The sequence below is a fragment of the Ananas comosus genome, linkage group 4, assembly GCF_001540865.1.
Source record: "Ananas comosus cultivar F153 linkage group 4, ASM154086v1, whole genome shotgun sequence".
NCBI classification, from domain to species: domain Eukaryota; kingdom Viridiplantae; phylum Streptophyta; class Magnoliopsida; order Poales; family Bromeliaceae; genus Ananas; species Ananas comosus.
Window position 1 is genome coordinate 5,282,388 of NC_033624.1, and position 25,537 is coordinate 5,307,924.

The 25,537-nt window shown below is 37.9% G+C and overlaps 2 protein-coding genes across 4 annotated transcripts in view; one reads left to right on the forward strand and one right to left on the reverse strand.

The window, feature by feature from the left end:
• LOC109709468 (putative receptor-like protein kinase At4g00960) lies at nt 1-6,658 on the forward strand. 2 transcript variants are annotated; one of them, XM_020231727.1, is made up of 7 exons: nt 2-853; nt 2,380-2,502; nt 2,802-2,935; nt 3,078-3,288; nt 4,203-4,440; nt 4,869-5,019; nt 6,119-6,658. In XM_020231727.1, the coding sequence occupies exons 1-7, from the start codon at nt 28-30 to the stop codon at nt 6,470-6,472; spliced, it is 2,037 nt and encodes a 678-aa protein (XP_020087316.1). In that variant the 5' UTR covers nt 2-27; the 3' UTR covers nt 6,473-6,658. The 2 variants fall into 2 exon arrangements, with proteins under 2 accessions (XP_020087317.1, XP_020087316.1); XM_020231728.1 differs by lacking the exon at nt 2,380-2,502 and having other exon boundaries at nt 1-853.
• LOC109709467 (cysteine-rich receptor-like protein kinase 6) overlaps nt 6,276-25,537 on the reverse strand; it is a 26,233-nt gene continuing 6,971 nt past the window's right edge. The window contains exons 4-10 of one of the 2 annotated variants that reach the window (XM_020231726.1): nt 19,712-19,840; nt 19,402-19,532; nt 18,387-18,597; nt 17,758-17,995; nt 17,145-17,295; nt 16,235-16,505; nt 6,276-6,327 (exon numbers count right to left, since the gene is read on the reverse strand). In XM_020231726.1, the coding sequence (XP_020087315.1) occupies nt 6,314-6,327; nt 16,235-16,505; nt 17,145-17,295; nt 17,758-17,995; nt 18,387-18,597; nt 19,402-19,532; nt 19,712-19,840 (1,145 nt within the window). In that variant the 3' untranslated portion in view covers nt 6,276-6,313. Of the gene's footprint in view, nt 6,328-15,975; nt 16,506-17,144; nt 17,296-17,757; nt 17,996-18,386; nt 18,598-19,401; nt 19,533-19,711; nt 19,841-25,537 lie in introns of those variants that run through there. The other variant, XM_020231725.1, reaches the window with a different exon arrangement.

The window sequence follows — 25,537 nt, forward strand, 5'->3', positions numbered from 1 at the left end:
TGTTAATTAATCTCAGTCACATAATCGATGTCTTTTCTCCAAAGAGTCCCAATTCTACTTCTTTCTTCCTCCATTATTCTCCTCTCTACCAAAATCAAGGCTCAATTTCTCTATAATTTGTGCCAAAACAGTGGTAGTTACACCACAAACAGCACATTTGTCAGAAACCTCAATCTCTTGCTCACCTCCTTGACCGCAAACACTCCAAATTCCGGTTTCTTTAATAACACCATAGGGACAACACCTGATCAAGTATATGGCCTCGCGCTCTGCCGCGGAGATATCGGTCCGCAAGAGTGTACCCAATGCCTTCAGACTGCCTCTCAAGATCTTCCTCAGCTTTGCCCATATAAGAGAAGTGCAATTGCATGGTACTCTGAATGCCATGTGCGCTACGCGGCCACAAAGTTCTTCTCAAAATTAGATGAGTCCCTCACGGTTCTTCGTTATTATAACCAAAATGTCTCGGACCCAAGAGAATTCAATTACCAATCGGTGGAGATGATCGGTGTTATTTCTAGTATGGCGGCCTTTAATACATCGACTCAAATGTTTGCCACCGGGGTAGTCAACATCACAGACATTGGGGAAGTGTATGGGCTGGCACAGTGCACGAGAGATTTGTCAAGAGATCAATGCTTCAAGTGCCTTAATGACTCTTTGAGTGATCTTCAGAAACGCTGTTATGACAGTCCAGGAGGGATAGCACTACAGGCAAGCTGTGTATTGAGGTATGATTTGAATAAATTCTTGGAGTCAACTCCACTTTGGACAGCTCCATCTACTATCAGTACAGCTCCTCCATCAAAAGAGCCGTTTTTTCCTCCTCCATTACCTGGTGCAACACATAAGAGTAAGAATGCAACAACTTTAACAAACACAAACCTTTCGTTTACTAGTTAAACTATTTCTGTTCTGCACACCTCTTTGATTTGAACCTCTGGAGGATCAAGAATTGATGCAAATGTTACGGGGTTGCTTCAGCTTATATTTTCTAATAATGGAGTTTGCTTCCTTTTTTCCTTTTTCTTTTTTTTCCTTTTTCCAACTTCCTCAGTGTCATGGGGTTTTGTTCCCGAATCAGGCATAAATTCGTCTTTCTGATAAATTTTTGATGACTATAAGTAAAGGGAATGGAAATAAAGGAAACTGGCAATACGGCCAAGACAACCTAACTAACCCAAGATTTTATAGAAGGCGATGGTGCAAAAAACCCGCTCGCAATATAAAATTAGCACTTTACCCCTTGATATAAAAAATGCATAGGTTACCCTCTTGATTTTTACAAATCCTGCATGGTGCGAATATTTTATATCTCTAGGATTTATCTGTAGTTTTTAATTGCCAACAGGGATGAAGTGTAAATCATGATACTTGCAGGAGGCCTTCCTGCTTTGTATACTTTCATTAAGAACAATTAGCAGAACAGAGAGTTGATAGCAGATACTTATATTGCTTAAAGAGGACAAGACAAAAATGCATCTAGGAAAATAATCTGGCAAGGAAAGAGTTCTTGTGAGGATAATGTGGGACATAATATTACTTCACTTGAATTTAAGATCTATCTGAGGATTTAAGTACCTCAAAGCAAACACTTAAATGAATATATGTTTGAACTTTGAAAAGTGAATTCAACCCCCAATAATGAAGATACATGAAAAGAAATGTCATCAAATTAGCCGGCACAAAAACTCCGATGTTGTGAAGTCAATAGTTTGGATCCTTTGTCATATCCCTTAACATATTTATCCTCATCTAAGTTGTCAATGTTGGTCCAAATACTTTTATGGGCCTTTTAGTCATTAAATATGTGGAAGCATACACCGGAGACTGATTTTAGCCTATCACATTGTCCTCATGATTATGAACTTTCAGGAACAGCATTCCTTCTACGAGAAAATTAACCATTTGTTACAAAAATGTAGAGGCCATATGTGTTCTGCAGTTGCAAACATCTGTTCACACTTATTATCAACCAATTAATACATGCTCTTTTGAGTAGATAAAAGTATACTGAACGAGATGCTTATGCATCCAAATAGGCCATCAAAATCATATGCAAATGCCCTTTTTATTGATTTTGTTTTCTTACAAGATTTAAGGCATTAATCTTTTCAAGAAAAAACTCGCTGAAAACAGCTTTAGCTATCATTCTCAAGAAAGATTAGAACCCAAATGCCAGCAATAACCATAAAGAAATGAGTAACAACCTAAATTGTACGGCGATGCTGTTAATTTAATAAATATTATTGTAAATCTCCTCTTTTGCAGTTTTTCACCACAATTTTTCTGTCGTATTTTTAGTTAACTACTAATGCTATTGTTTCAGACTGCCTTTCTAGACATAATGATGGATTATTTCATTTTTATCTGGTGCAGGACATAAAGAAAAATTAGTAACTGCTACTATTGTTATATGCGTTTGTGTGCTTCTCCTGTCGCTAGTTGCATGTTCTTCATACATTTCATTGTCGAGGAGGAAGAAAATTAAGAAGAGAAAATGTGAGTGGCTACAAAATTTTGCAAATCTCTCGTATATTTATATGAAAAGTGTTGTCCACTATCACCAACTTTGTATACTATATTGTATAAATTGCAATTTAACTTTGACTTTTTCGGCACTTCACCTATGGATATGATAATAATGCACACTATGAACTATGATAATAGAGTTTATCGCATTCGTTATTTCTATATCAACAACTGATTTCACTTTCTTTTGTATATCTAGTTCTTTTTAGTTTCCCTTATCATAGAAATTGAAAGATACATATCATATACTCCCTCATTCTCTTTGCTAGTACGGGAAGATATTCAGGAGGATCCTAGAAGAAACAACACTTTGGAATTTGATTTGTTTGCACTTAAAGAAGCCACTGACAATTTCTCCAACGTCAATAAGCTTGGCGAAGGCGGGTTTGGTGCAGTTTATAAGGTGTTAATTGACGCATGTTGCTTAACCCTAATATTTCTAGCAAATAAACTAACTATCCACCAAACACTCAAATTATCTAAGTAACCTTTCCACATTTCTTTTTGAAAAAGACAGATAATAAATTGCCTCTTATTTCTAACAGGGAACATTTCTAGATGGACAAGAAGTAGCAGTAAAGACGCTTTCAAGAAGTTCAGAGGAAGGAGTATATCAACTAAAAAATGAGCTGCAATTTCTCACGAAGGTCCAACACAGAAATTTGGTCAAGTTATTAGGCTTTTGCATAGCAAAAGAAGAGATGCTGCTTGTCTATGAATATGTTCAGAACAAAAGCCTTGACACTTTCATATTCGGTACTTCCAACATATTTCCATTCACACCTGATAAAGAACCTAAAAAAGAGTATCTTTTATAGTGCTAGGTGGAATCATTCTTTGATCATCATAAGTTCTAGAATTCTATGGTGCTGTTAGGTTCCCTATGAATGATCCAAAACCAAGTCAAATTAGTCAAAGAAATCTGAAAATGGCATAAAAAAGTACAGTTTAGACTAAACACAATATTGTGGTAGGTTTTCTTTAGTTTAGACTAAACACAATATTGTGGTAGGTTTTCTTTAGTTATCCCACCTCTCTATTGCCTAAACTATCAATTAAGTTGACTCTATCAATTTAGCCAACAGACATTATTTTCAGTCATACAGATTAAATAGCATATACAGCATACATGGCCATTCAATAAATCTGCTTATCGCATATGGCTTGTGCAGTACATTGGCCAGCCACTTTGAGTGACTTCGCACATTGATCTTAACACATTCAACTATTCATGTACAAGATTATTTGTGCCGTCATTTACATTGACTCATTACCAATAATATCAAGTGGATTAGCAATTTCACATTATATTTCTATAATGTTACGTTTGAATTCCCAATTATTCACCTACAATCATCAGATCAGCAATACTAGTTCAACTTCAATATCTACCTACCTGAATATATGTAAAATTGCCACTTAATCAACATTTGAGCTCATTTTCCTAGAAACAAGAGCACATACGAATTTCATTCATTGTCTAAGATGGATAACCAATCGATTATGAAAAATTCTACCAGTAAGGATCACTTAAAATTTTCCACATTCAACTCTAACACATGTTTAATGGCTCATGTTATAATAATTAATTATTTATGCTGCTTACTGTCTCCAGCAATTATGCCTAGCATAGTAACTCAGATTTGGCATGCTCCACCATTATTATTTAGGTGATTCCATAAATGAACGAATAAACTGGGAACAACGATACAAGATCATTCAAGGAGTTGCCAGAGGTCTTTTGTATCTTCATGAAGATTCTACTGTACGAATAATTCACCGAGATCTAAAAGCCAGCAACATTTTGTTAGATGAGAAAATGAACCCCAAAATTTCAGACTTCGGAGTGGCAAGGCTTCTTGCAAGAGACCATACTGAAAGCAAGACGACAAGAGTAGTAGGAACATTGTGAGTTCAGAGCCAATTTCTCATCATTGTTAAAATGGGGTTAAGTCCATCCTCGACCTTTTTCAAGATCAGTTTCAGTTATGTACCTAGCTTAGTTCAATTGGGTTTCCTAACCTTTGCAATTCATTCAATACCCTTTTTCACTCGATTTCTTGCTTAGATTGGAGGGAAGGGCCCATTAATTTGACATTTGAGAGGTCCAAAAGTTGCTTATGTGAATACCGGACAAAAATTACAAGGATATTCATCTACTTGGATGGAGAAACCTAAGAAAAAAGTAAGATTGCACCGAAAGGCAAAGGTGAGACCCAATTGTGAGAATTGAAAGGTCTAGGACTGAACTAAAACTACACAAAAATTCGAGGACACGTGTTAAGTACCATGTAAAATTGATAAAACTCTTATTAGTTACTTGTTGCGTTTTGCAGTGGATATATGGCACCAGAGTATGCAATAGAAGGAAATGTTTCTACTAAGGCAGATGTTTTCAGCTTTGGAGTCTTGGTTTTAGAAATTGTGAGCGGACGAAGCAACATAAGTTTTTATGATCCCACAAACGTGGAGAATCTTCTAAGCTATGTAAGTTTGCTATGAAATATATTCGTAGGAGATAAAGGATTTTAGTGCCATAATAGGAGCTCATGCTGAAAACTTGCTGGCACGATACGACATGGTGTGTGTCGTGCCATGCTGGTGCGTGCACCATGCCGTATCGTGCCGATGCATACTGGTCATAAAAAATACATTTGTGCTAACACACGATGGCATGAAATAGTTTATTTTCTTTGACACCAACATATTCTTATTGTTTATTATATATCTTTATCAAATCTTTTATATTTTATTGAGATAACTAATTACTAAGTTCAAAGAAAGAGAATTTTAAGCTGTGTCATCGGCATGAGAGTCGTATCGTACCAATATCTTACCAGCATGGTATGGCATGATAGGCAAGACTTGTGCTGATGGACACTTAAATCCTTGTATGCCATCTATAATATAGCTAAGGATACAAGGCATGGATACTCCATGAACCCTCATGTTATTGTTCTATGGTCTCTAAACATTTCATTTCAGGCGATTTAGCCTCTATATTTGTCTATATTTCTAATTTCATCCTTGGTGTCGTTTGCTATCCAATGCATATTATGTCATGTGCTCCGCAAGTATCCTTTTTAATGAAACATAGCCATGTTAACCCCATGTTAGATATGCCAAAAATGTCCCAAGTGTCGTTTGCCATGCCGTTCAATGTCTGTTATGTCACGTGCTCAACGAATATCCCTTTTCACATGAAATAGCCATGTTAACCCCATTTTAGATATGCCAAAAGTGGGAACCCATTTCATTGAAAAGGGCTAGTAGTATATGAAAAGGGTCATATGCAAACAACAAACCACATTTCAAATATATGTCATAGGAAGTGGAAATTCATTTTATAGGAAAAGAGTTAAAATTGTAAATTTAGCGTGAAAAGGGTCACGAGAGGAGCACATGACATAATAGGTGTTGGAGATTATGGACAGAAAAACATAGGAATGTTGAGGAACTAAATTTTCGAATTCAAAATTTTACCGACTAAATTGCAGTATTGTGAACGCATTAGGACTTTCTATACAATTTGCCTTGTTAGTAATTGAAAGATCAGTATGCTCATACCTACTTGATTTCTCCACAGGCATGGCAGTGCTGGAAAAGTAGTACCGCGACAAAATTGATCGATCCATCTATTAGTGAGAATTGCCCGATTCACGAAGTGTTGAGATGCATCCACATTGGCTTACTATGTGTTCAAGAGAACCCGGTCAACAGACCCCAAATGTCATCAGTTTTTCTAATGCTCACCAGGAACAAAATGAAGCTCCGACCTCCTTCACAACCTGCATTCTGTTTCAAAGAAATTAGTGAAGAAACAAGTATACTCAGTAGAGAACCAAACTCACTTGGAGGCACAATTGGGCAGTCTATAAGTAGAAAAGACACGCAGATCTCTGTCAATGAGGTGACGAATACAGAAATATACCCTCGATAGGTAAAATTGAAGCTACTTGCAAAACTTTTAACTTTGAACAGTTGCCATGTTTGTGAGATGTTACTTTGTGTAAAGAAAGTGTTATAATTATAGGGAAAGTAAAGATTTGTCCAAATAGGATAAGCAACTCACATAGTTTGTTTCCAAATTTTTATATACATCGAGTAAGCGAGGTTGGTATGGAAATTAATTCCAAAAAATATGCAAAGTGATGGGGATATAAAGCTCCATTTTAAAAATTACATGAAAATAAATGGTACTATGATAAAGAGAAAATAGAGTTTAAACAGATGATCTATTGATTCCATGATGGGAACAGAATTTGGAGCATACCACAAAGGCCTACTTACGACTATTTTACCAAATTAAAATTTCTGCTCTGCCAGCAAAAATATATGAAATATGTAGCTATGTATTGGTTCTCTCGCAAATTTACACTCTGAAGTGGTTTGATATGATATGTCTTTTGTACATATTAAATGAAAGTTCACCTCGAGTCCCATGTTCCAACCTAAATGATCCTATTTCTTGCTGTGTTGCAGAACATTTTGGATAACTATAGTAAAGAAGCTAAACAGATGACAACTGAAATATTAATCCAGTCAAATATATGCTGTAACTGTAATTCTGCCATATCTTTCAATTCTCCTAAGCTATTCTATGGAGGCTTACTAACAAAATTTGCTGAAAACCTCTTAATTGAGAAGCAGTAGCTAATAAAGGAGTTATCTATAGTAATAATTAGCTTCACAAGAGGTAATCTCTATATTATTAAAGAAATTAGTGAGAGGGCAGAGGGGAAGGCAATATATGCAGACTAACATCAAGATAATGAGAAACAACTAATAAAGGAAGAATCTCTCGAGAGGTTCATCTCTGTGAAAATTGATGACCATCCAAAAAATTACAATCGAATCATTGGAAAATTGATGATCACAGATAGAGCAATTGGAAATAATCAAATGTTGAGTCTTCATATTTACAGAAGAAACTCCTCATAAGCAAAACAAAATACGTCAGAAGTACACGGCATTAATACTGTGCATGTTGATCGGAGAGAACAGCAAGATCACTACTGTAATTTACAAGAATGAGTAGAACTTTTTCAAGTATGAACTATGATCGAAAGATACTATCATATCAAATTAGTGCTTAAAAGCACCCAATTTAGTAGGTGTGTCCAAATCATGAAAGACTAAGAAATGTGTTAGGCTTGATGTGCTATGATTTTCAGCGTAAAGGGCCTATTTCCTTTGAGAGTGTCTTCGATCTACCGTTAATCAAATGCATGTGAACAGGTTTGCACCGTCCGAGTGCCTAGAAGACTCTGAACAGGAACCGCAAAAGATGAGCAGATGTCAAGAAACAACTAAATTTCATAATTCACATGCACATTTACATATACATCAAAATGTATGATTTTACTAAATAGTGATGATACAAACGGATTGTCCTAATGGGTATCATGATTTTTTCGAACCATTTCTCAATCTTATGATAGATATCAGTTTCTTTCTCCACCAGTATCATCAGAAGAGGACATGTGATGTGAATAAGACAAATAATCCGATGATATGAGATTCCAGGAGATTCCTATATTGTCCATACAGACAATCAAATTAAGGAGTTTTGGGAAATAGTTTTCTTTTTATTTTTCAATTAATTGGAAATACTGCTTTCATCATGAAGGATAGGAAACATTACACTGTAATGAGAATCTATATGACTTCAACTTTTGGATATCCGAAAAGATAAGGCTATGCCAAAACAATCGCTCTCAGCCCTCCAGAAATTTATATTATTGCAACATCTAGCATTTTCCTCGAAAAATAAGTAAACCACCACTCATGAAGCAAAAATTGAAAGAAGGGCTAAAGTGCATACCCTCTTGAGTTGTATTAATGAATATATATAGCACAAGAGATTGTCTTACTATAGTAACAATGACTAATATAGTAAGAGTATAACTAGGATTACATACTATATAATCCAACTCTATAGAAGGCAATGATACTACTCTATATAAGGCAATAATACACAATATCCTAATATATCGTAACATCCTAATATAGATAAAATATATCGTAACATCCCCCCGCAAGCTAAGCATCCGGTGGTCGGATGCGAAGATTGAGCCGCAATATCGAAAACCGAGAGGATGACAGGGGCTTGGTGAAAATGTCGGCAAGTTGCTTGTCAGAAGGGATATGAATTAAGGCCAAATCACCAGACTGAACTTTTTCCCGCAAAAATTGATGATCAAGTTCAATGTGCTTCGTGCGAGCATGGAGAACAGGATTGGCCGCAAGGTAGGTGGTGCTGAGATTATCGCAATAAATACTGATAGAGCGCCATAAGAAAACACGAAGGTCACGAAGGAGACGACGAATCCAGACTGTCTCAGCAAGTGTGTAGGCTACAGCACGATACTCTGCTTCAGAACTAGAACGAGAAATGGTGGGTTGTTTCTTAGCGGACCAGGAGATAAGATTTGGCCCAAGAAAAATGCAATATCCAGAAGTAGAGCGACGTGTATCGGGGCAACCAGCCCAATCAGCATCAGCGAAGGCCACAAGAGAAGGATTGTCACAGCGAGAGATAGGAAGGCCATAAGTCAGCGTCCCCCGAATATAACGCAGAATACGTTTGACCGCTTGCATGTGTGGTTCACGAGGTGCATGAAGATACTGGGCAACAGAGTTGACGGCATATGAAATGTCCGGTCTGGTGAAAGTGAGATACTGGAGAGCACCAACGATCTGACGATAAGTGTATGGATCCTCAAGAAGATGCCCTTCATGGGAAGAGAGACGAGATGTTGGCGAAAGAGGAGTAGAAACGGGCTTACTGTCAAGAAAACCATGTCGCTGAAGCAATTGATGCGCATATTTTTGTTGAGATAGATGAAGACCAGATGGAGAGCGATGAACCTCAATACCCAAAAAATAATGCAGCGGTCCGAGATCCTTCATGGCAAATTCGCGTTGTAAAGTAACGATAAGAGCATCGAGAAGAGATGAGGAACTGCCGGTGACAATAATATCATCAACATACAAGAGGAGAACAAGAGTGCCAGAGGAAGAATGACAAACAAACATTGAGGGATCAGCAGTGCTGCCAACAAAACCAATCTCAGAAAGAAAAGAAGTGAAACGCTGAAACCAAGCCCGAGGAGCTTGTTTGAGACCATATATCGCTTTACGTAGGCGGCAAACGTGACTAGGAAGCGAAGGATGCACAAAGCCAGGTGGTTGTTTCATATAAACCTCCTCAGAGAGAGTGCCATGAAGAAAGGCATTCTTCACATCAAGTTGTCGGAGAGACCATCCAGAGGAGAGAGCGACTGAAAGAACAGTACGAATAGTGGTCGACTTGACAACCGGAGAAAAAGTCTCATCAAAATCAATGCCTTGTTGTTGTTTGTAACCCTGAGCCACTAGTCGAGCTTTGAGACGCTCAAGAGAGCCATCCGCCTTCTGTTTGACTTTGTAGACCCATTTACAGCCAATAAGATTGACAGAAGGAGGAGCAGGAACAAGCTCCCAAGTATCATTGGTGAGTAATGCATCAAATTCTTCAGCCATGGCAGCACGCCAATCTGCATCCTGAAAAGCTTCATGAAAAGTGATAGGCTCAGTAGGAAGAGTAGTATGTGTAGAAGCTAGGAAGGAGGTAGACCCAGCAAAATTCTTAGCCATAGATCGAGTAAGCATAGAGTGTGTCCGGATTGGTAAGGAAGGCTCTGCAGGCTGAGGTGAAGGTGGCCTGTCCGATGTGGAAGGCGTCAACTCAACAGGAGAAGGTAAAGCTGTAGCAGCAGAAGGTCGGAGGGTGTGTCGTCTGGTATAGACTCGGAGTTCAGGTGGACCAGCAACAGTGGCAGCATGTTCATCACTAACCTGTGTGGCATCATGATTCAAGGTGGAAGGAAAAGTCGATACAGTCTCAGATGGTGAAACAGATGCATTTGAACTAACATCCGGAGAAAGGCGTGTGAAGGAAAAACCAGAGATGGCATCAAGAGAGGAAGGACTTTCGCCCAATAAGGGAGGATTAGAAAGAAAATGTTGAAACATTTGAAAATTTGAGGTAGTGGGGGAAGATGAGGAAGAAAATTTGGACAGACAAGAGTAAGGAAAAACAGTTTCAACAAAAGTAACATGGCGAGAAATAAAAACTTTACCAGTGCTCGGATAGAGGCAGCGAAAGCCCTTATGTTTGTCAGAAAGACCCAAGAAAATACAAGGAAGTGATCGGGGAGAGAGCTTGTGATCTGCAATGTCCTGAACATCGGGATAACACAAACATCCAAAGACTCTGATAAGTTGCAAGTCAGGAGAAGCACAACCATGGAGAATGTCATATGGTGACCGCCCATTTAAAACAGTAAGAGACGGAAGTCGATTTACAAGAAAAACAGCAGTTTGAATGGCCTCAGCCCAAAAACGAGGAGGCAAGCCAGCTTGGAATAGTAGACTTCTAACAATGTTAGATAAATGCCTATGTTTTCTCTCAGCAAGGCCATTTTGTTGAGGAGTGTAAGGACAAGAAAATCGGTGAATAATTCCATTTTGTGAGCAAAAACTAGAAAACTTGTCATTTACAAATTCCGTACCATTGTCAGATTGAAAAATTTTTATTGAGCTATGAAATATATTTTCAACCATCTTCTTGAACTCGAAAAATTTGTCAAAAACTTCATGTTTAAATTTTAAAAGATAAAGCCAGGAAAATCTAGAATAATCGTCGATAAAAATAACATAATATTTGTATCCAGAAACCGAGGGCACAGGTGATTGCCAAACATCAGAATGAACAATATGAAAAGGAAAAGCAGATTGAGATTCTGAATCATGAAATGAGAGTTTAACATGTTTTCCCATATTACAAGCATTGCAGACAGATAATTTCAGTGCAGAATCAGAAACAATTTTATTATTTTTAATAAATGTAGAAAGAACAGGAAGACTAGGATGACCTAACCGTCTATGCCAGACATCTCCACTAAATCTAGATGCAATAAGAGCTAGTTGTTGCTTATTCCCTACACTTGCAAGTCTAGAAGAAATTGGATAAAGTGATGTTCCCGAGCTAGGACATCGAAGAAGCTCCTTCCCTGTTTCCTTGTCCTTCACAGAGAAACCAGTAGAGTCAAATTCAAAAAGAGAATTATTATCTTGACAGAATTTACGCACTGAAAGTAAATTTCTCTTAATAGTAGGAACAACAAGAACATTTTTTAGAGCAAAAGAGTTAGAAGATGTATTCAATTGAGTTTCACCTGTCTGAGTAATATCAAGTAAATTTCCATTACCAACAAGAATTTTTTCATGCCCACTATAAGGTTTAGAAGATGAGAGAATACCAGAGTTTGCGGTTATATGATTTGATGCTCCGGTATCCGGATACCAGACTTCCTCACCGGGTTCGTGAAGGTTCATAGCAGCAAAGGTCTGAGGAACTTCATCAGCAGCGAAAGAATGATTGAAGCGTTGTCTGCACTGAAGAGCAGAATGATTGAACTTTCCACATATCTGACATTGTATGCCGGACTTCGGAATATATGGTTGTTGATTTGGAGTGTAAGATTGTTGAGGATAATTAGGTTGAGACTGTGGGTAGATTTCAGGAGATCCACGACCAGAATAGTGTCTACCACGTTGTCCTCGGCCTCCACGATATCTACCTCCACGGCCTCCACGATTACCACGTCCACGATTGGCATAAAGAGCTTCACTGTCAATAGTGGGAATAGCAGAGGACGTAGTCACACTAGTGCGACGCTGAACTTCTGTTTCTTCTTGCATCAAGAGTGGACGAAGTTGTTCAAAAGTTGGCTTATTTCTGTGTGTGTTTAGAGCACTAACAAAACCTCGATATTCCTCTGGTAGCCCTAGAAGAACAGTCATGACCAAATTATGGTCTGACTCGATTTCACCAATCGCCTGAAGAGCATTACCAATCGTCTTGATCTTTTGCATGTAATCACTCATGCTCATTGAGCCTTTCTTGATGCTCCGCAATTCAGATTTTAGAGAAAAAGTCGTGGAAGCAGTCTTATCAAGAAAATATGCCTCAATAATTCTCCAAGCATCATATGCAGTTTTAGGTGAGCTAGAAACAATCATATGTAATATGCTAAGAGATAAAGTGGCATTAATCCATAAAAGTATAGTAGTATCATTTTTTTTCCAACTCACATATTCAGGATTTATAACCTCCTTCTTATCAGCAGTATCGATAGTGTGAGAAGGCACAACACTAATTCCGTCCACATATTTTGTAACACCAAAACTTTCTAGAACATTAAGAAAGACTTGTTTCCACACAAGATATGTGGAATCGGTGAGTTCTAGTGGTATGAGAGTTTTAATATTAACAATTGGCAAATTTGAGGTAGAAGAAGCCATATTTACTACCTTAAGATAAGGATCCACCACTAGATAAGAAAGAAAGATAAATCGGAATGTAGCGGATGTAAATAAAAAAAGAACCTGAATTCTACTACATGAAAGGAACCACTTATCACCAAATAAGATCGACCGCACCAAGGAAAGAACTAAGCGATACGAGCAACCAACAGTAGGACAGTCCGAGCGGCACCAGAGGAGCAAAGAGGAATCACAGAAAGGCTAAAAATACTGTAGCAGAGGCACTGTAGCACCAGTACTATAGCGCTGATACTGTAGCACTGGTACTGTAGCATCAGTACTGTAGCAATAATACTGTAGCAGTACTGTAGTGATAATACTGTAGCAGTACTGGGAAGATAGAAAACCAAAAGAAAAGACACCTATAGAAAAAGGTGAGATTTATGGTGGATGGTGGCTATGGATCGATATCCCCACATTAGGGTTCCCGCTCTGATACCATGAAAGAAGGGCTAAAGTACATACCCTCTTGAGTTGTATTAATGAAAATATATAGTACAAGAGATTGTCTTACTATAGTAACAATGACTACTATAGTAAGAGTATAACTACGATTACATACTATATAATTCTACTCTATAGAAAGCAATGATACTACTCTATATAAGGCAATGATACACAATATCCTAATATATCGTAACATCCTAATATAGATAAAATATATCGTAACAAAAATAAATGATTTTGTCATGAACTGCAGAAAACCACTGAATATCGAAATAGACAGCTAATACTTTTCTAGATGCCCGTTTACTGCAGGTAACTCCTTTCCATGACATTGGCTGTTCATAGGTGCATAAGGTTCAACTTAAAGATTGGCTGTTCATAGGTGCATAAGGTTCAACTTAAAGAAAAGAATAGAGTACTTAACATCTTATGGCATGTAAAAGTCCAAAGGGGCATGAGAAGACATAACTAGTACAGGACAGAGCAATCATTTTCTGTTGAGTTAAATTCAAGTTTTAGACAAATCCTCCTCCTCCTCCTTTTATCTTCTGTAACTTAAAATTCAATTACTAAATTAGTAGAACTTATGGACAATGGGAGGCTTTCTAAGCCACCTCTGATGATGGAAATCTGCAGGAAACAGGAAACTGCTAAAAGCAACTGGACCAAATTGAGGAAATCGGATTTTCAGTTAGTTTTTACTTCAGTGCCAATTAGTTAGGTTGCAGTTCATGCTTTTTGAAAACTGTAAACCAATCAATCAAATTTGGTTCAGTTTAGACAAAAACCAAAATCAAAAAAAATCATCCACACCCCCACGTGCGAAGGCCACTACAAATTATTTAAATTCTCCAATTGAACTATAAAAAATCATTTTCCATCTTCACTTACCAGTTCTGATTGAGCGGTAGTGAAATAAAAGAAAGCTAAAGGTTAGGTACTAAAATAGAAACTGTTGAAATTCAGGAACCCATATCAAAGGCTATAGTTCAGGTAGCCCCTATATGATTTTACAGAGGGAATTTTCAAAAAGCACTATAACCTGGCAAGTACCAGTCTAGAAAGCAAGAAAAAAAGTAGGGGGATTGTAAAACACTCAAATGTCAAGTTTGAGATTCCGGACAATCGAGAGACATCTAAAAGGATTTGTAAGGTAGTTAAGAAACTAAACACAGATAACAAGACAGCACATCAGTTATGGAACATATTTAATATTACATTTTCCACTCTCTTTCATTTTTAAAGAAGTTTGAATAGCTGTTCCTTGTTTCTTCTTCGCTGTATTCTAACTTATCCACACTTCTTTTCTCTTATTATTTGTTTATCTTTCACGGCAAAGAAAATAATAGCAGTCTTCAATACTCGTGTTTTTGCTAATCACTTGGAACTCGAAGTAAAATGCACTGCTGATCCCTGCTGATCTTAATCTTTCATTTGAAATTCTCAGGTTAGGGTGGAACACATAACTGGCACCGTGTTAGCGAAAATCTCAAGGTAAAAATGTATGGAGATCCCCTCAACTATAGGTCATTCTGAATAAGTTCTCCCAACTTCAGTTTTTTTATTCACACCCCCTTAACTTTTAATTTTTTTGAATCTAGTATTTCTAGCTACTTAAGTGAAAAAAAAAAAAGGGAATAAATTTAGTGGCTCTATTAGCCACTAGCAATCAATTGTTCTAGTTTTATTTGTTAAACAATAAATAGAACTATTTGATTTATATGATATCACAGGTGAATTTGATAAAATCCCTAATTTAGTTGGTCAAATTGAGAATTAGAATAAATTTAATGGTTTTAACAGCTATTAGCCATTTATTGTTCCAGTTTTATCTGCTAAACAGTAATTATAATCATCAAATTTGACGAAATCAACGTGAATTGATAAAATCCCTAATTTATTTGACTAAAGTAACTCAATTCAAAAAATAATAATAATAATAATAAAAGTTAAGTGGGGGTAATAAAAAATATTGAAGTTGAGAGGGCCATTTCAAAATGGCCTATCCTTGATGGGGTCTCCATACATTTTCACCAAATCTAATTCATAAGGTTTAACCAATGAAAAACCTCCAAGTCTCTTTCCCTTTTTTTGGCCAAAATAGAAAAATGCGAATCATGACATACAATCATTTGAAATTCTCAAGCATTTATCATATTTTAGGTGATCTAAACATATAAAAAAATTAATGTACGATTATTAGTAAATTAAAAATAAAATCTACTACCTCATAAAATCCAGAGTGCATTATTGAGGTCATCACAAACAAGTCAGTCTATGCAAAGGAAAATGACTAAATTATTCAAAAAATTGCATTTTAAATATCCTTCTGATTATTAAGTTTCCTAAATCTCTATTCATTTGAATATTTATAAAACTTGTTTATCCATCTGCATTAAAAAGCAAAATAAAATACGAACCAACAATTTCTTTAATTAATGACTGTTTCTTAGTGAAGCATAATGAATAATAAAAGATTTAAGATCTATGAAGGAAGAAGCCTTGTTGCTTTTCTCCAGAGTTAACATGAAGGGAAACACCAGTGGAAGCTCCACTGTTTTGGAAACAGAGAGTATATACAAGGATTCTGGTGTTATGCAAGAGTGTTTTTTACACAATTTCCTGTAAAATAAGATTATTCGCATATGCTTCACATTTTATTAAATTCTGGGTAATTTTATTTACTTCTAAAGAGTTCACATATGCCATAAATGGTACACACAACATAAACAAGGTTCTGAAATTTCATAGGAACTTGTTATAATATGCTAAATCCGCCAACATGCTAATCACGATTTCTACTTCTACCTAGGTTCTAGTTCAGTAATCGAAACCTCATTTGGCGACATGGGAATAGAACTATTCGAGGATTGGTCTCCAATACCTCCATAGTGATTAGCTTGATGTCGGAAACTTCCGGAGTTAATACCGCTCTTTCCAATGCAAAACGCTGGCTTGTATGGAGCTTGAAGTGAAACTGTCTCACTGCTTAGCATCACCACCACTGTCGACATGTTCGGTCTATCAGCTGGATTCTCCTGAACACATAACAATCCGATGTGGATGCATCTCAATGCCTCATTTCTTGAGTAATTCCTGCCCATGGATGGATCCACTATCTCTAGAATTGTTCCGTTGATCCAACGCTCCCATATCTACATGAATGCAGTTTTAGTATGTAGAAAATAGGAGGAAAAAAAAATTAGAAAACAAATGTGCATTTTGTGCCTATTGAGCCAAACATAAGGTTCTAGAACCTAGGCATTTGGCCAAAAAAAAAAAAAGCACTCTGGAGCTTTTGCTGTGACGGGAATCTGAAATTTGTTTTTGGACACCAAAAGCAAAGACTGCAATTCATTTGCTGCAGCAAGAAAGCTATCAAGGAGATTTCTGAAAAAAAAGAAGCTATTAGTGCTTCCTCAAATAGCCTTGTCAAATAGCAATTAGACAGAAGCTCCAACCAAGCCAAAAGGGCCCTTCATTATGGATCTATAGCGAGAGCGTCAAAAGAAGTATTTTTCAACTTGTGCAGTCAAAAGAAGCACTAAGGGCATTTTCATCTAAGCCCCATCAACTTCTTCCTCTACATCTAGAAGCTTGGAGCTTCTACTTTTGGGATATCAAAAGCTTATTTTGGTTTCCTGCCACAACTTAAAGCTCTAGATATTTTTTTCAGTTTGCCAATTGCCCAGTTCCCCTTCATAAATATGAAGCAGACAACTATTTCAAGAAAGTGGAAGCTGGACGAAAAAAGCACTTTATTCTGAAAGGAGCAGTTCAATTGAAACACTCACATAGGTTAAGAGATCTTCAGCATGCTCAGATTCGAGGGTAGCAGTGTTTTTCCTCGATGTGATGATCTCCAGAATAAGAACACCAAAGCTGAATACATCTGACTTGATTGAGAAGTGGCCGTGCATGGCGTATTCTGGTGCCATATATCCACTGAAAATGCATTACAAGATAATTTTTAATGAAACTTGTAATGACTGATGAGGATGAGTTAAAATTGGACATAGAACGAGAAAAGTAACAAGCAAAGTGATAAACAAAAATACAAGCTAACATAACCCTGCAAACTTATCTACTTAAACATACATTATCCATGCAACATCTGCAATTTCGTATATCCCCTTCAGAACCTTATAATGTTACATATAATTTCTTGTATGTAAAAAACTGCCTATTTGAAAACCTGTCCTAATGCTGAAAACAATTTTCTTCCATGACCAACATAAAACAAGGGTATTTACACAAGAAAATACACATTCAAGGGATGTATACAAGAATTCATATTTTATAGGGGTGTATATGTAAAAAAATAGGTAACTTCGCAAGGATATAAATATATGTAAAAGGACGGTAAAAAGATTATAATGTGGCAAATGGAGAAAACTGTTTACTTACAATGTCCCAACAACACGGTTCGTGACCGCCTGAGTTTGGTCTCCTCCAAAAAGCCTAGCCAGACCAAAGTCTGAAATCTTAGGGTTCATGTCTGCATCTAGTAAAATGTTACTAGCTTTCAAATCCCTATGAATAATTTTCAGCTGAGAATCTTCATGCAGATATACTAGTGCTCGAGCTATTCCATTAATGATCCTATACCTCTTCCCCCAGTCAAGCTGCTGCTTCTTCTCAGAATCTTTGCAAATTACATTACACAAAATTTCAGAAAAAAAATGAGCAATTCAAAAACTAGAAAAGTGCTTCCACTAGATTTAGTTTGAAGCTCAGAAAGGACTAAATGAAAGCAAATACAGAATGATCCAATATAGTTAGGACTTAGGACCTGTTTAACTTTTCTAACTCCTACCAGCTTCTCATTGCAGCAGAAGCAGAAGCTTCAATTCAGAGCATCTGCTGTGGGGGTAGCAGCTCATTTCAAGCTTTCAGCTCCCCGTAATAGCAAAAATTTTGGACTTTTTGTCTGCCAAATGCCTTGCTTGTTCTCCTCAAAGTAGAGTAGTATTCCAAAAACCAGCCAAAATGACATTTAGCTCCGTAAAAAGGTCAAAGGAGAAGTGAAGTGTTACCAAAAAGAACGGTGTCTAAGCTTCTGTTAGGCACATATTCATAGACAAGAAGCTTCTCTTGCTCCTCCAAGCATACGCCTAGAAGTCTTACAAGATTCTTGTGTTGAAGTTTGGCTACAAGAACAAGCTCATTTTTCAGTTCCTCTATTCCTTGCCCTGAGCTTCTGGATAGTCTTTTAACTGCTATCTCACGCCCATCATGTAGGATCCCCTATACAAGTTTAGATATTAAGCTCTAAGAACCGACTCACAAAAGAAACATGTATTATGCCTGTTAAATTATGAGAAATAATCATTGTTCTTTAAAGCTTAAGTGATCAGAAAAGAAAACGGTGTTTTATATTATTATTCAACACTCTCCCTCTCGTCTGAGCTAGAGACTTTTTGATAGCCAAGATGTGGACTTTATTAAATGGGAGAAAATTAAATAACGCTAGGAGGCTAGCGGAAATCGAACTCAAGACCTCTTGGTTTGATACAATATTAAATTATAAGAAATAACCGTTGTTCTTTAAAAGCTTAAGCTATCGAAGAACAACGTTTTTATATTATGATATTCAACAGTCTAATGGACAAGACAGCAATAAGCTTTTGCATTACTCAGCACATTCTAATAAAGAAAATCTGTATGTATGGTGCCTCAGCTGGCCCCCACCCGCTCCACCCTAAATTCCTAACAATATAGATTATCGTTATACAGGTCCCTGAAATTTAGTCATTTTTAATCCTCAACTAATGTGCTTTGATTTCAGAAAGACCAACATATTGTGTCACGCATTAATGGTTTTCAAAATTTTACATGGAAATTCTATTACATGACAAAATTCTTTTGAGTCAGAATATTTTGTTACACAACTTACAGACTAAAGAGACTAGGTTTGTAAAATTTAGAGATTTTACTACCAAATGACATTTTTATTTTCCATTCATTTCTTTGGGAGGGTGGAATGTTTTATACTTTTTTGCCCAAAAGTATAGAAAAGGGATCATTCCAGAAAACAAAATGTTGTGATACCTTATAAACAGCACCAAATCCTCCTTCGCCAAGTTTATTGACCTCATCAAAATTACCAGTTGCAGCTCTGAGTGTTGGCAGATCAATAAGCAGTGAGTCGACATTTCTAATCTCCTCTGCAGTAGTTTCATCTGTTGAAGTAGGATACACAAGGTTATATGTATGTTTGTGCTTATTTATGCATGCATACATACATACGCATAAGGATTTTTAGGTGACATTGTTTGCATAACCTAACTTTGTTTTGATCCCACATAGCCAGCTGTACGCTTGGACAGTAGTAAGGCCCATTTACATACAAGTTACTTACATAATAGTGGTTGTTTTATTGCCGATCTCTTCCTCCAGAAGCAAATGCAGATAGCAGATATAAGAACAAGAGCAGCAGCTAGAGGTAGGGCAATTGCGAGAACTGTTGCTGTTACATTCTTCTTCTTTCCTGCAATTTCCATATGACAATATAATGTAAATCCAAATGAATAGCAAAGAGTGATAAAATTGGAGACTTGCGATCGTAAGTTGAAGACATGCATTTCGTTGGAGTATGTTTGCGGCTAACTTTGTAAATTGGCTAACAACCTGTTTGGAATCCTCCAATTCACTGATTCCGATTGCATTGTAAATGAGAATTTAGTGAGTCCTATGTTTGGAAACATTAGTTGGTATGATTTAAATGAATTTGCCATGAATTCGGATGATTTCAGCAAGTATAAGAAAACTCGATGGTTCTAGGTCGGATTTGCCACGATTTGTGTTTCCCACATGTATGAAAAATGATATACCCTCCCAAAGTCCTCTTTAACCCATGTGAATACGGACTGAACTGGGAAAGTAAAGAATGAAATTCAATACAATCCCACTCATTCTAAACAAAGTCCAAATCATTGACTTAAATTCACGAAATTTAAAATCAATTTAATTCTATCTTGATTTGGTACCAAACAAAAAGTCGGTGCCTTTGACTTATTAAAACATGAGATTAGTACTTATAGCGATGGCAAATTTCCCCTAAACCCTGGCACCTACAGGGATCAGCCCCAAATTAGGCGGGGATGGAGGTTTTGGCCCTACAAGGATGGGATTGGGGGAGGATTTTCCCAACTTGTGGGGACAAGGCAGGGACAGGAAAACTACTCCCCATCCCGCAAATCTCCGATCCCCACTACAGTTTCTTCTCAAATATATAATAAATTAAATTACATGTCTTAGTTTGTTTATACATAATGTCTTAGTTTATTTATACATATAGAATACCAACTTTGATTTCCTTGATAATTTTCAATATAATAAAATATAATTAACATATTTAATTTACTATAAAGTATGATAGTTAGATAATATTAATGACTAAACAGTAGAAGGATAATTGGATGAAATTTAAAATAATTTGAATTAATATCAAACTTTAATATAATTAAATTTCAAATAAAAAATAATTTAAAATATTTCTTAAAATTCCCGTAGGGACGGAGGTACCCGCAGCCCGCAGGGGTGGGGATTATTGAATAAAACAACACCAGCATGTGGGTTGCCTTGTGACCAAGTATTGCGTATTGGTAACATATTGCTGTTTATTTGTTATTCTGTAATCGAGTCCTTAGGATTTGTTAAGCTGATCCTAGTTTTTAGGAATTATAGGTTAGTGAACTTATTGCTTAATATTAGCTGTGGAAATGGATATTGTGTAAGTGCTCTGTTTTGTGCTATCAGCCTATTAAAAAGGCAATGATATGCATCAAATAAAATAAGTCAGTTTCTTTTCTCTTCCCTTGTTTTACCCTCCTTAGAGGTTATCGAACCATTCTCGCTGCGTGTCATTTCTACAATTTGGTATCAGAGACAGAGGTCACGGGTTCGATTCCTGCATGCTGCAAATGTGTGCAGGTGCTGGAGGGAGGATTATTGGCTTAAATGGGTCAGCATCCTGCCCTGTGGCGGGAGGCCATGTGGGCCGAGTGATGTTCGAAATGGCGTGGGGCTGGGTTGGGCCGAGTTATGTTCGAAATGGCTACTGCCAAGATGGGTGATCTTCAAGTCGTTGGCGGAATCAAGAAGCTCAACAACCAGAACTACAATTCTTGGTCTACATGCATGATGTCTTACATGCAAGGCCAGGATTTGTGGGAGATCATAAATGGAAATGATGTGAGACAACCAGAGGCTGAAGATACGAATGGGACATTGCGGAAGTGGAAGATTAAAGCAGGCAAAGCCATGTTCGTTTTGAAGACGACGGCTGAAGAAGATGTGCTGGAGCATATCCAGGCTGCGGAAACTCCCAAAAAAGCCTGGGATACATTCGCCAAACTGTTCTCTAAGAAGAACGATACGAAGCTTCAACTCTTAGAGAGTGAATTGCTGTCTGTAGCGCAACGCGACATGACGGTCGCACAGTATTTCCACAAAGTGAAGACGCTATGTCGAGAGATTACTGAGTTGGATCCGGAGGCTCCTATTGGCGACACCAGGATGAAGCGGATCATCATCCATGGTTTGAAGCCAGAATTCAGGAGTTTTGTTGCTGCTATACAAGGATGGCAAACTCAGCCGTCGCTTGTAGAATTCGAAAATTTGCTAGCAGGTCAAGAAGCCTTAGCTAAGCAAATGGGAGGAGTCTCGTTGAAGAATGAAGAAGAGGCCCTCTATGCCAATAAAGGCAGGTGGAATTCCAAGCAGCATGTCAACGATGGATCCAAAAAGAATGATGACAAGGCGAGAAGTCATCAAGGTGAAGGGAGTGTTCGTGCTGGGAGAGGTTATACGAACTATGGCAATGGCCAAAAGTTTGAAGGGAAGTGCTACAACTGCAAAAAGAAGGGTCATATGGCGAAAGATTGCTGGTCAAAAAAGAAGGTCGTCGAGAGTAACGCTGCTACTTCCAAAAGTGAAGACGAATGGGATGCTGAGGCTCTCTTTGCTATGGAAAAAGAGGAGCTAGCCCTTGCAGCAACAACACTCAAATCAAATCAATTATGAGGATGATTGGATCATTGACTCAGGTTGCTCAAACCATATGACTGGCGATATAGAGAAGCTGCAGAACTTGTCAGAGTACAAGGGAAGTCGGGTGGTGGTGACGGCAAATAACTCAAAGTTACCGATAGCTCACATCGGTAGCACGGTAGTCTCTCCCCAATGCACTGATATCGAGGTGCCACTCCAAAATGTCTATCATGTTCCAGGTATGAAGAAAAATCTTCTCTCGGTAGCACAATTAACCTCTTCTGGCCATTTTGTTCTGTTTGGTCCACAAGATGTAAGGATATATCGGGACCTTGAGATCACAGAAGAGCTGGCAATGAAGGGACAAAGATTGGAGTCAGTCTACGTGATGTCTACGGAAACAGCATATATAGACAAGACGAGAAGGAACGAGACAGCAGACTTGTGGCACATGCGGCTAAGTCATGTTAGCTATTCCAAGCTAGATGTGATGATGAAGAAGTCGATGTTAAAGGGACTTCCACAACTCGAAGTGAGAACAAACAGTATATGTGCGGGCTGTCAATATGGGAAAGCGCATCAGTTGCCGTACGAAAAGTCCAAATTTAAAGCGAAGGAACCATTAGAGTTGATTCACTCTGATGTGTTTGGACCAATTAAGCAAGCCTCCATTAGTGGGATGAAGTACATGGTGATCTTCATTGACGACTTCTCGAGGTACGTATGGGTTTATTTTATGAAAGAAAAATCTGAAACTTTTTCAAAGTTCAAACAGTTCAAGAAGGTAGCGGAAGCGGAGGTTGGTAAAAGAATTCGTTGCTTACGCACCGACAACGGGGGAGAGTACACCTCACATGAGTTCTCAAACTTCCTTCGGGAATGCAGAATACGCCATCAATTCACATGTGCCAACACTCCGCAGCAAAATGGGGTAGCAGAAAGGAAGAACAGGCATCTGGCAGAAGTATGTCGAAGTATGCTTCATGCAAAGAATGTCCCGGGACGATTTTGGGCGGAAGCGATGAAGACTGCGGCCTTCGTGACCAATAGGCTTCCTCAACAAAGGTTATACTTTCTTTCACCATTTGAAAAAATATGGAACATGAAACCTGCTGTTGGTCATTTTCGAGTTTTTGGATGTGTATGCTATGTATTTGTACCTGACCATTTACGTAGCAAGATGGAAAAAAAGGCTGTTTGGTGTATCTTTGTAGGATACGACAATCAAAGGAAAGGTTGGCGATGTTGCGATCCAACAACCGGGAAGTGCTACACATCTCGGAATGTGGTGTTTGATGAAGCTTCCTCATGGTGGTCCTCAAACAAGGAAGTACTCTCAGACTCAGATATTTTTAAGGAAGAATTAAAAATTTCTCAATCTCAGTTAAGTTCAGGTGAAACAGAGGTTGCAGACGATGGTGGAGATGTTGAAGAAGGCATAGCTCAAACTCCTTGGCAAACAAGTGTATACCAAAGGCCAAGTGAAGAAGGCGAGCCAAGTACACCAACTGCACTTAGAAGATCAACAAGAGCCAGAAAGCCAAATCCCAAGTATGCCAATGCCGCCATAGTAGAAGAAGCAGATGCAAAAGAACCAGAGACATTTGAGGAAGCATCCCAGAGTCCGGAATGGATTAAAGCTATGGAAGAGGAAATTGCTGCATTAAAGCAAAATTAGACTTGGGAACTCGTATCAAAGCCAAGAGATGTGAAACCTATTTCTTGCAAATGGGCGTACAAAATAAAGCGTCGCACAGATGGATCAATAGAAAGGCACAAGGCTCGTCTGGTCGCCCGAGGGTTCTCTCAACAATATGGACTAGACTATGATGAAACGTTTAGTCCAGTTGCAAAGTTTACAACTGTACGAGTCTTACTAGCACTTGCAGCTAGCAAAAGTTGGAACTTGTGGCAAATGGACGTGAAGAATGCATTTTTGCATGGGGAGCTAGATCGGGAGATCTACATAAGCCAACCGATGGGCTTTCAAAGTCAAGACCATCCTGAGTATGTGTGTAAGCTCCGGAAGGCTCTCTATGGATTAAAACAGGCACTGAGGGCTTGGTATGGTAAGATTGCCGAATTTCTCACTCATAGCGATTTTTCTATGACATCTGCGGATTCTAACGTGTTTGTCAAAACTAAAGGAGGGAAGCTAGCTATTTTGCTGGTGTATGTGGATGATTTAATCATCACGGGCGATTGTGAAGAAGAAATTCTCCAAACCAAGGAGAATTTGTCAGTTCGCTTTCAGATGAAAGAACTTGGAAAGCTCAAGCATTTTCTTGGTTTAGAGATTGACTGTACTAAGGAAGGAATATTTCTCCATCAACAAAAGTATTCTAAAGATTTGTTGAAGAAGTTTGTAATGCTTAAATGCAAGCCAATTTCGACACCGATGGAGCCAAACGCCACAATGTGTGCTCATGAAGGGAAAGATTTAGAAGATGCTACCATGTACCGGCAGTTGGTGGGTAGTCTTATCTACTTAACTTTAACAAGACCAGATATTTCTTTTGCAGTTGGTGTGATGAGTCGCTACATGCAAAGTCCAAAGAAAACTCATTTGGAATCTTTTCGTCGAATCTTGAGGTATGTGAAGAGTACGCTTGGGTATGGTATTATGTACAAGAAAGGTGCGGATTGCAGACTAGTTGGCTATTGTGATGCTGACTATGCAGGCGACCATGATACTCGACGTTCAACTACCGGGTATGTTTTCATGCTTGGGTTCGGAGCAATTTCTTGGTGTAGCAAAAGACAACCAACAGTGTCTTTATCAACCACTGAAGCAGAGTACCGAGCAGCAGCAATGGCAGCTCAAGAAAGCACTTGGCTTATGCGATTATTGGAAGACTTGCATCAGCCAACAGAGTATGGTATCTCTTTGTATTGTGACAACTTGTCGGCAATACGTTTGGCGGAGAATCCAGTTTTTCATGCAAGAACTAAGCATGTGGAGGTGCATTATCATTTTATCAGAGAGAAAGTCTTGCAAGAAGAAATTAAGTTGGAACATGTCAGAACAGAAGACCAAGCTGCAGATCTGTTTACAAAAAGCTTGACTAGCAACAAGTTCGAAAGTTTATGTCATCAGCTCGGTATGGTAAAAAGAGTAGAAGCTGGTGTTGAGGGGGAGTATTGAATAAAACAACACCAGCATGTGGGTTGCCTTGTGACCAAGTATTGCGTA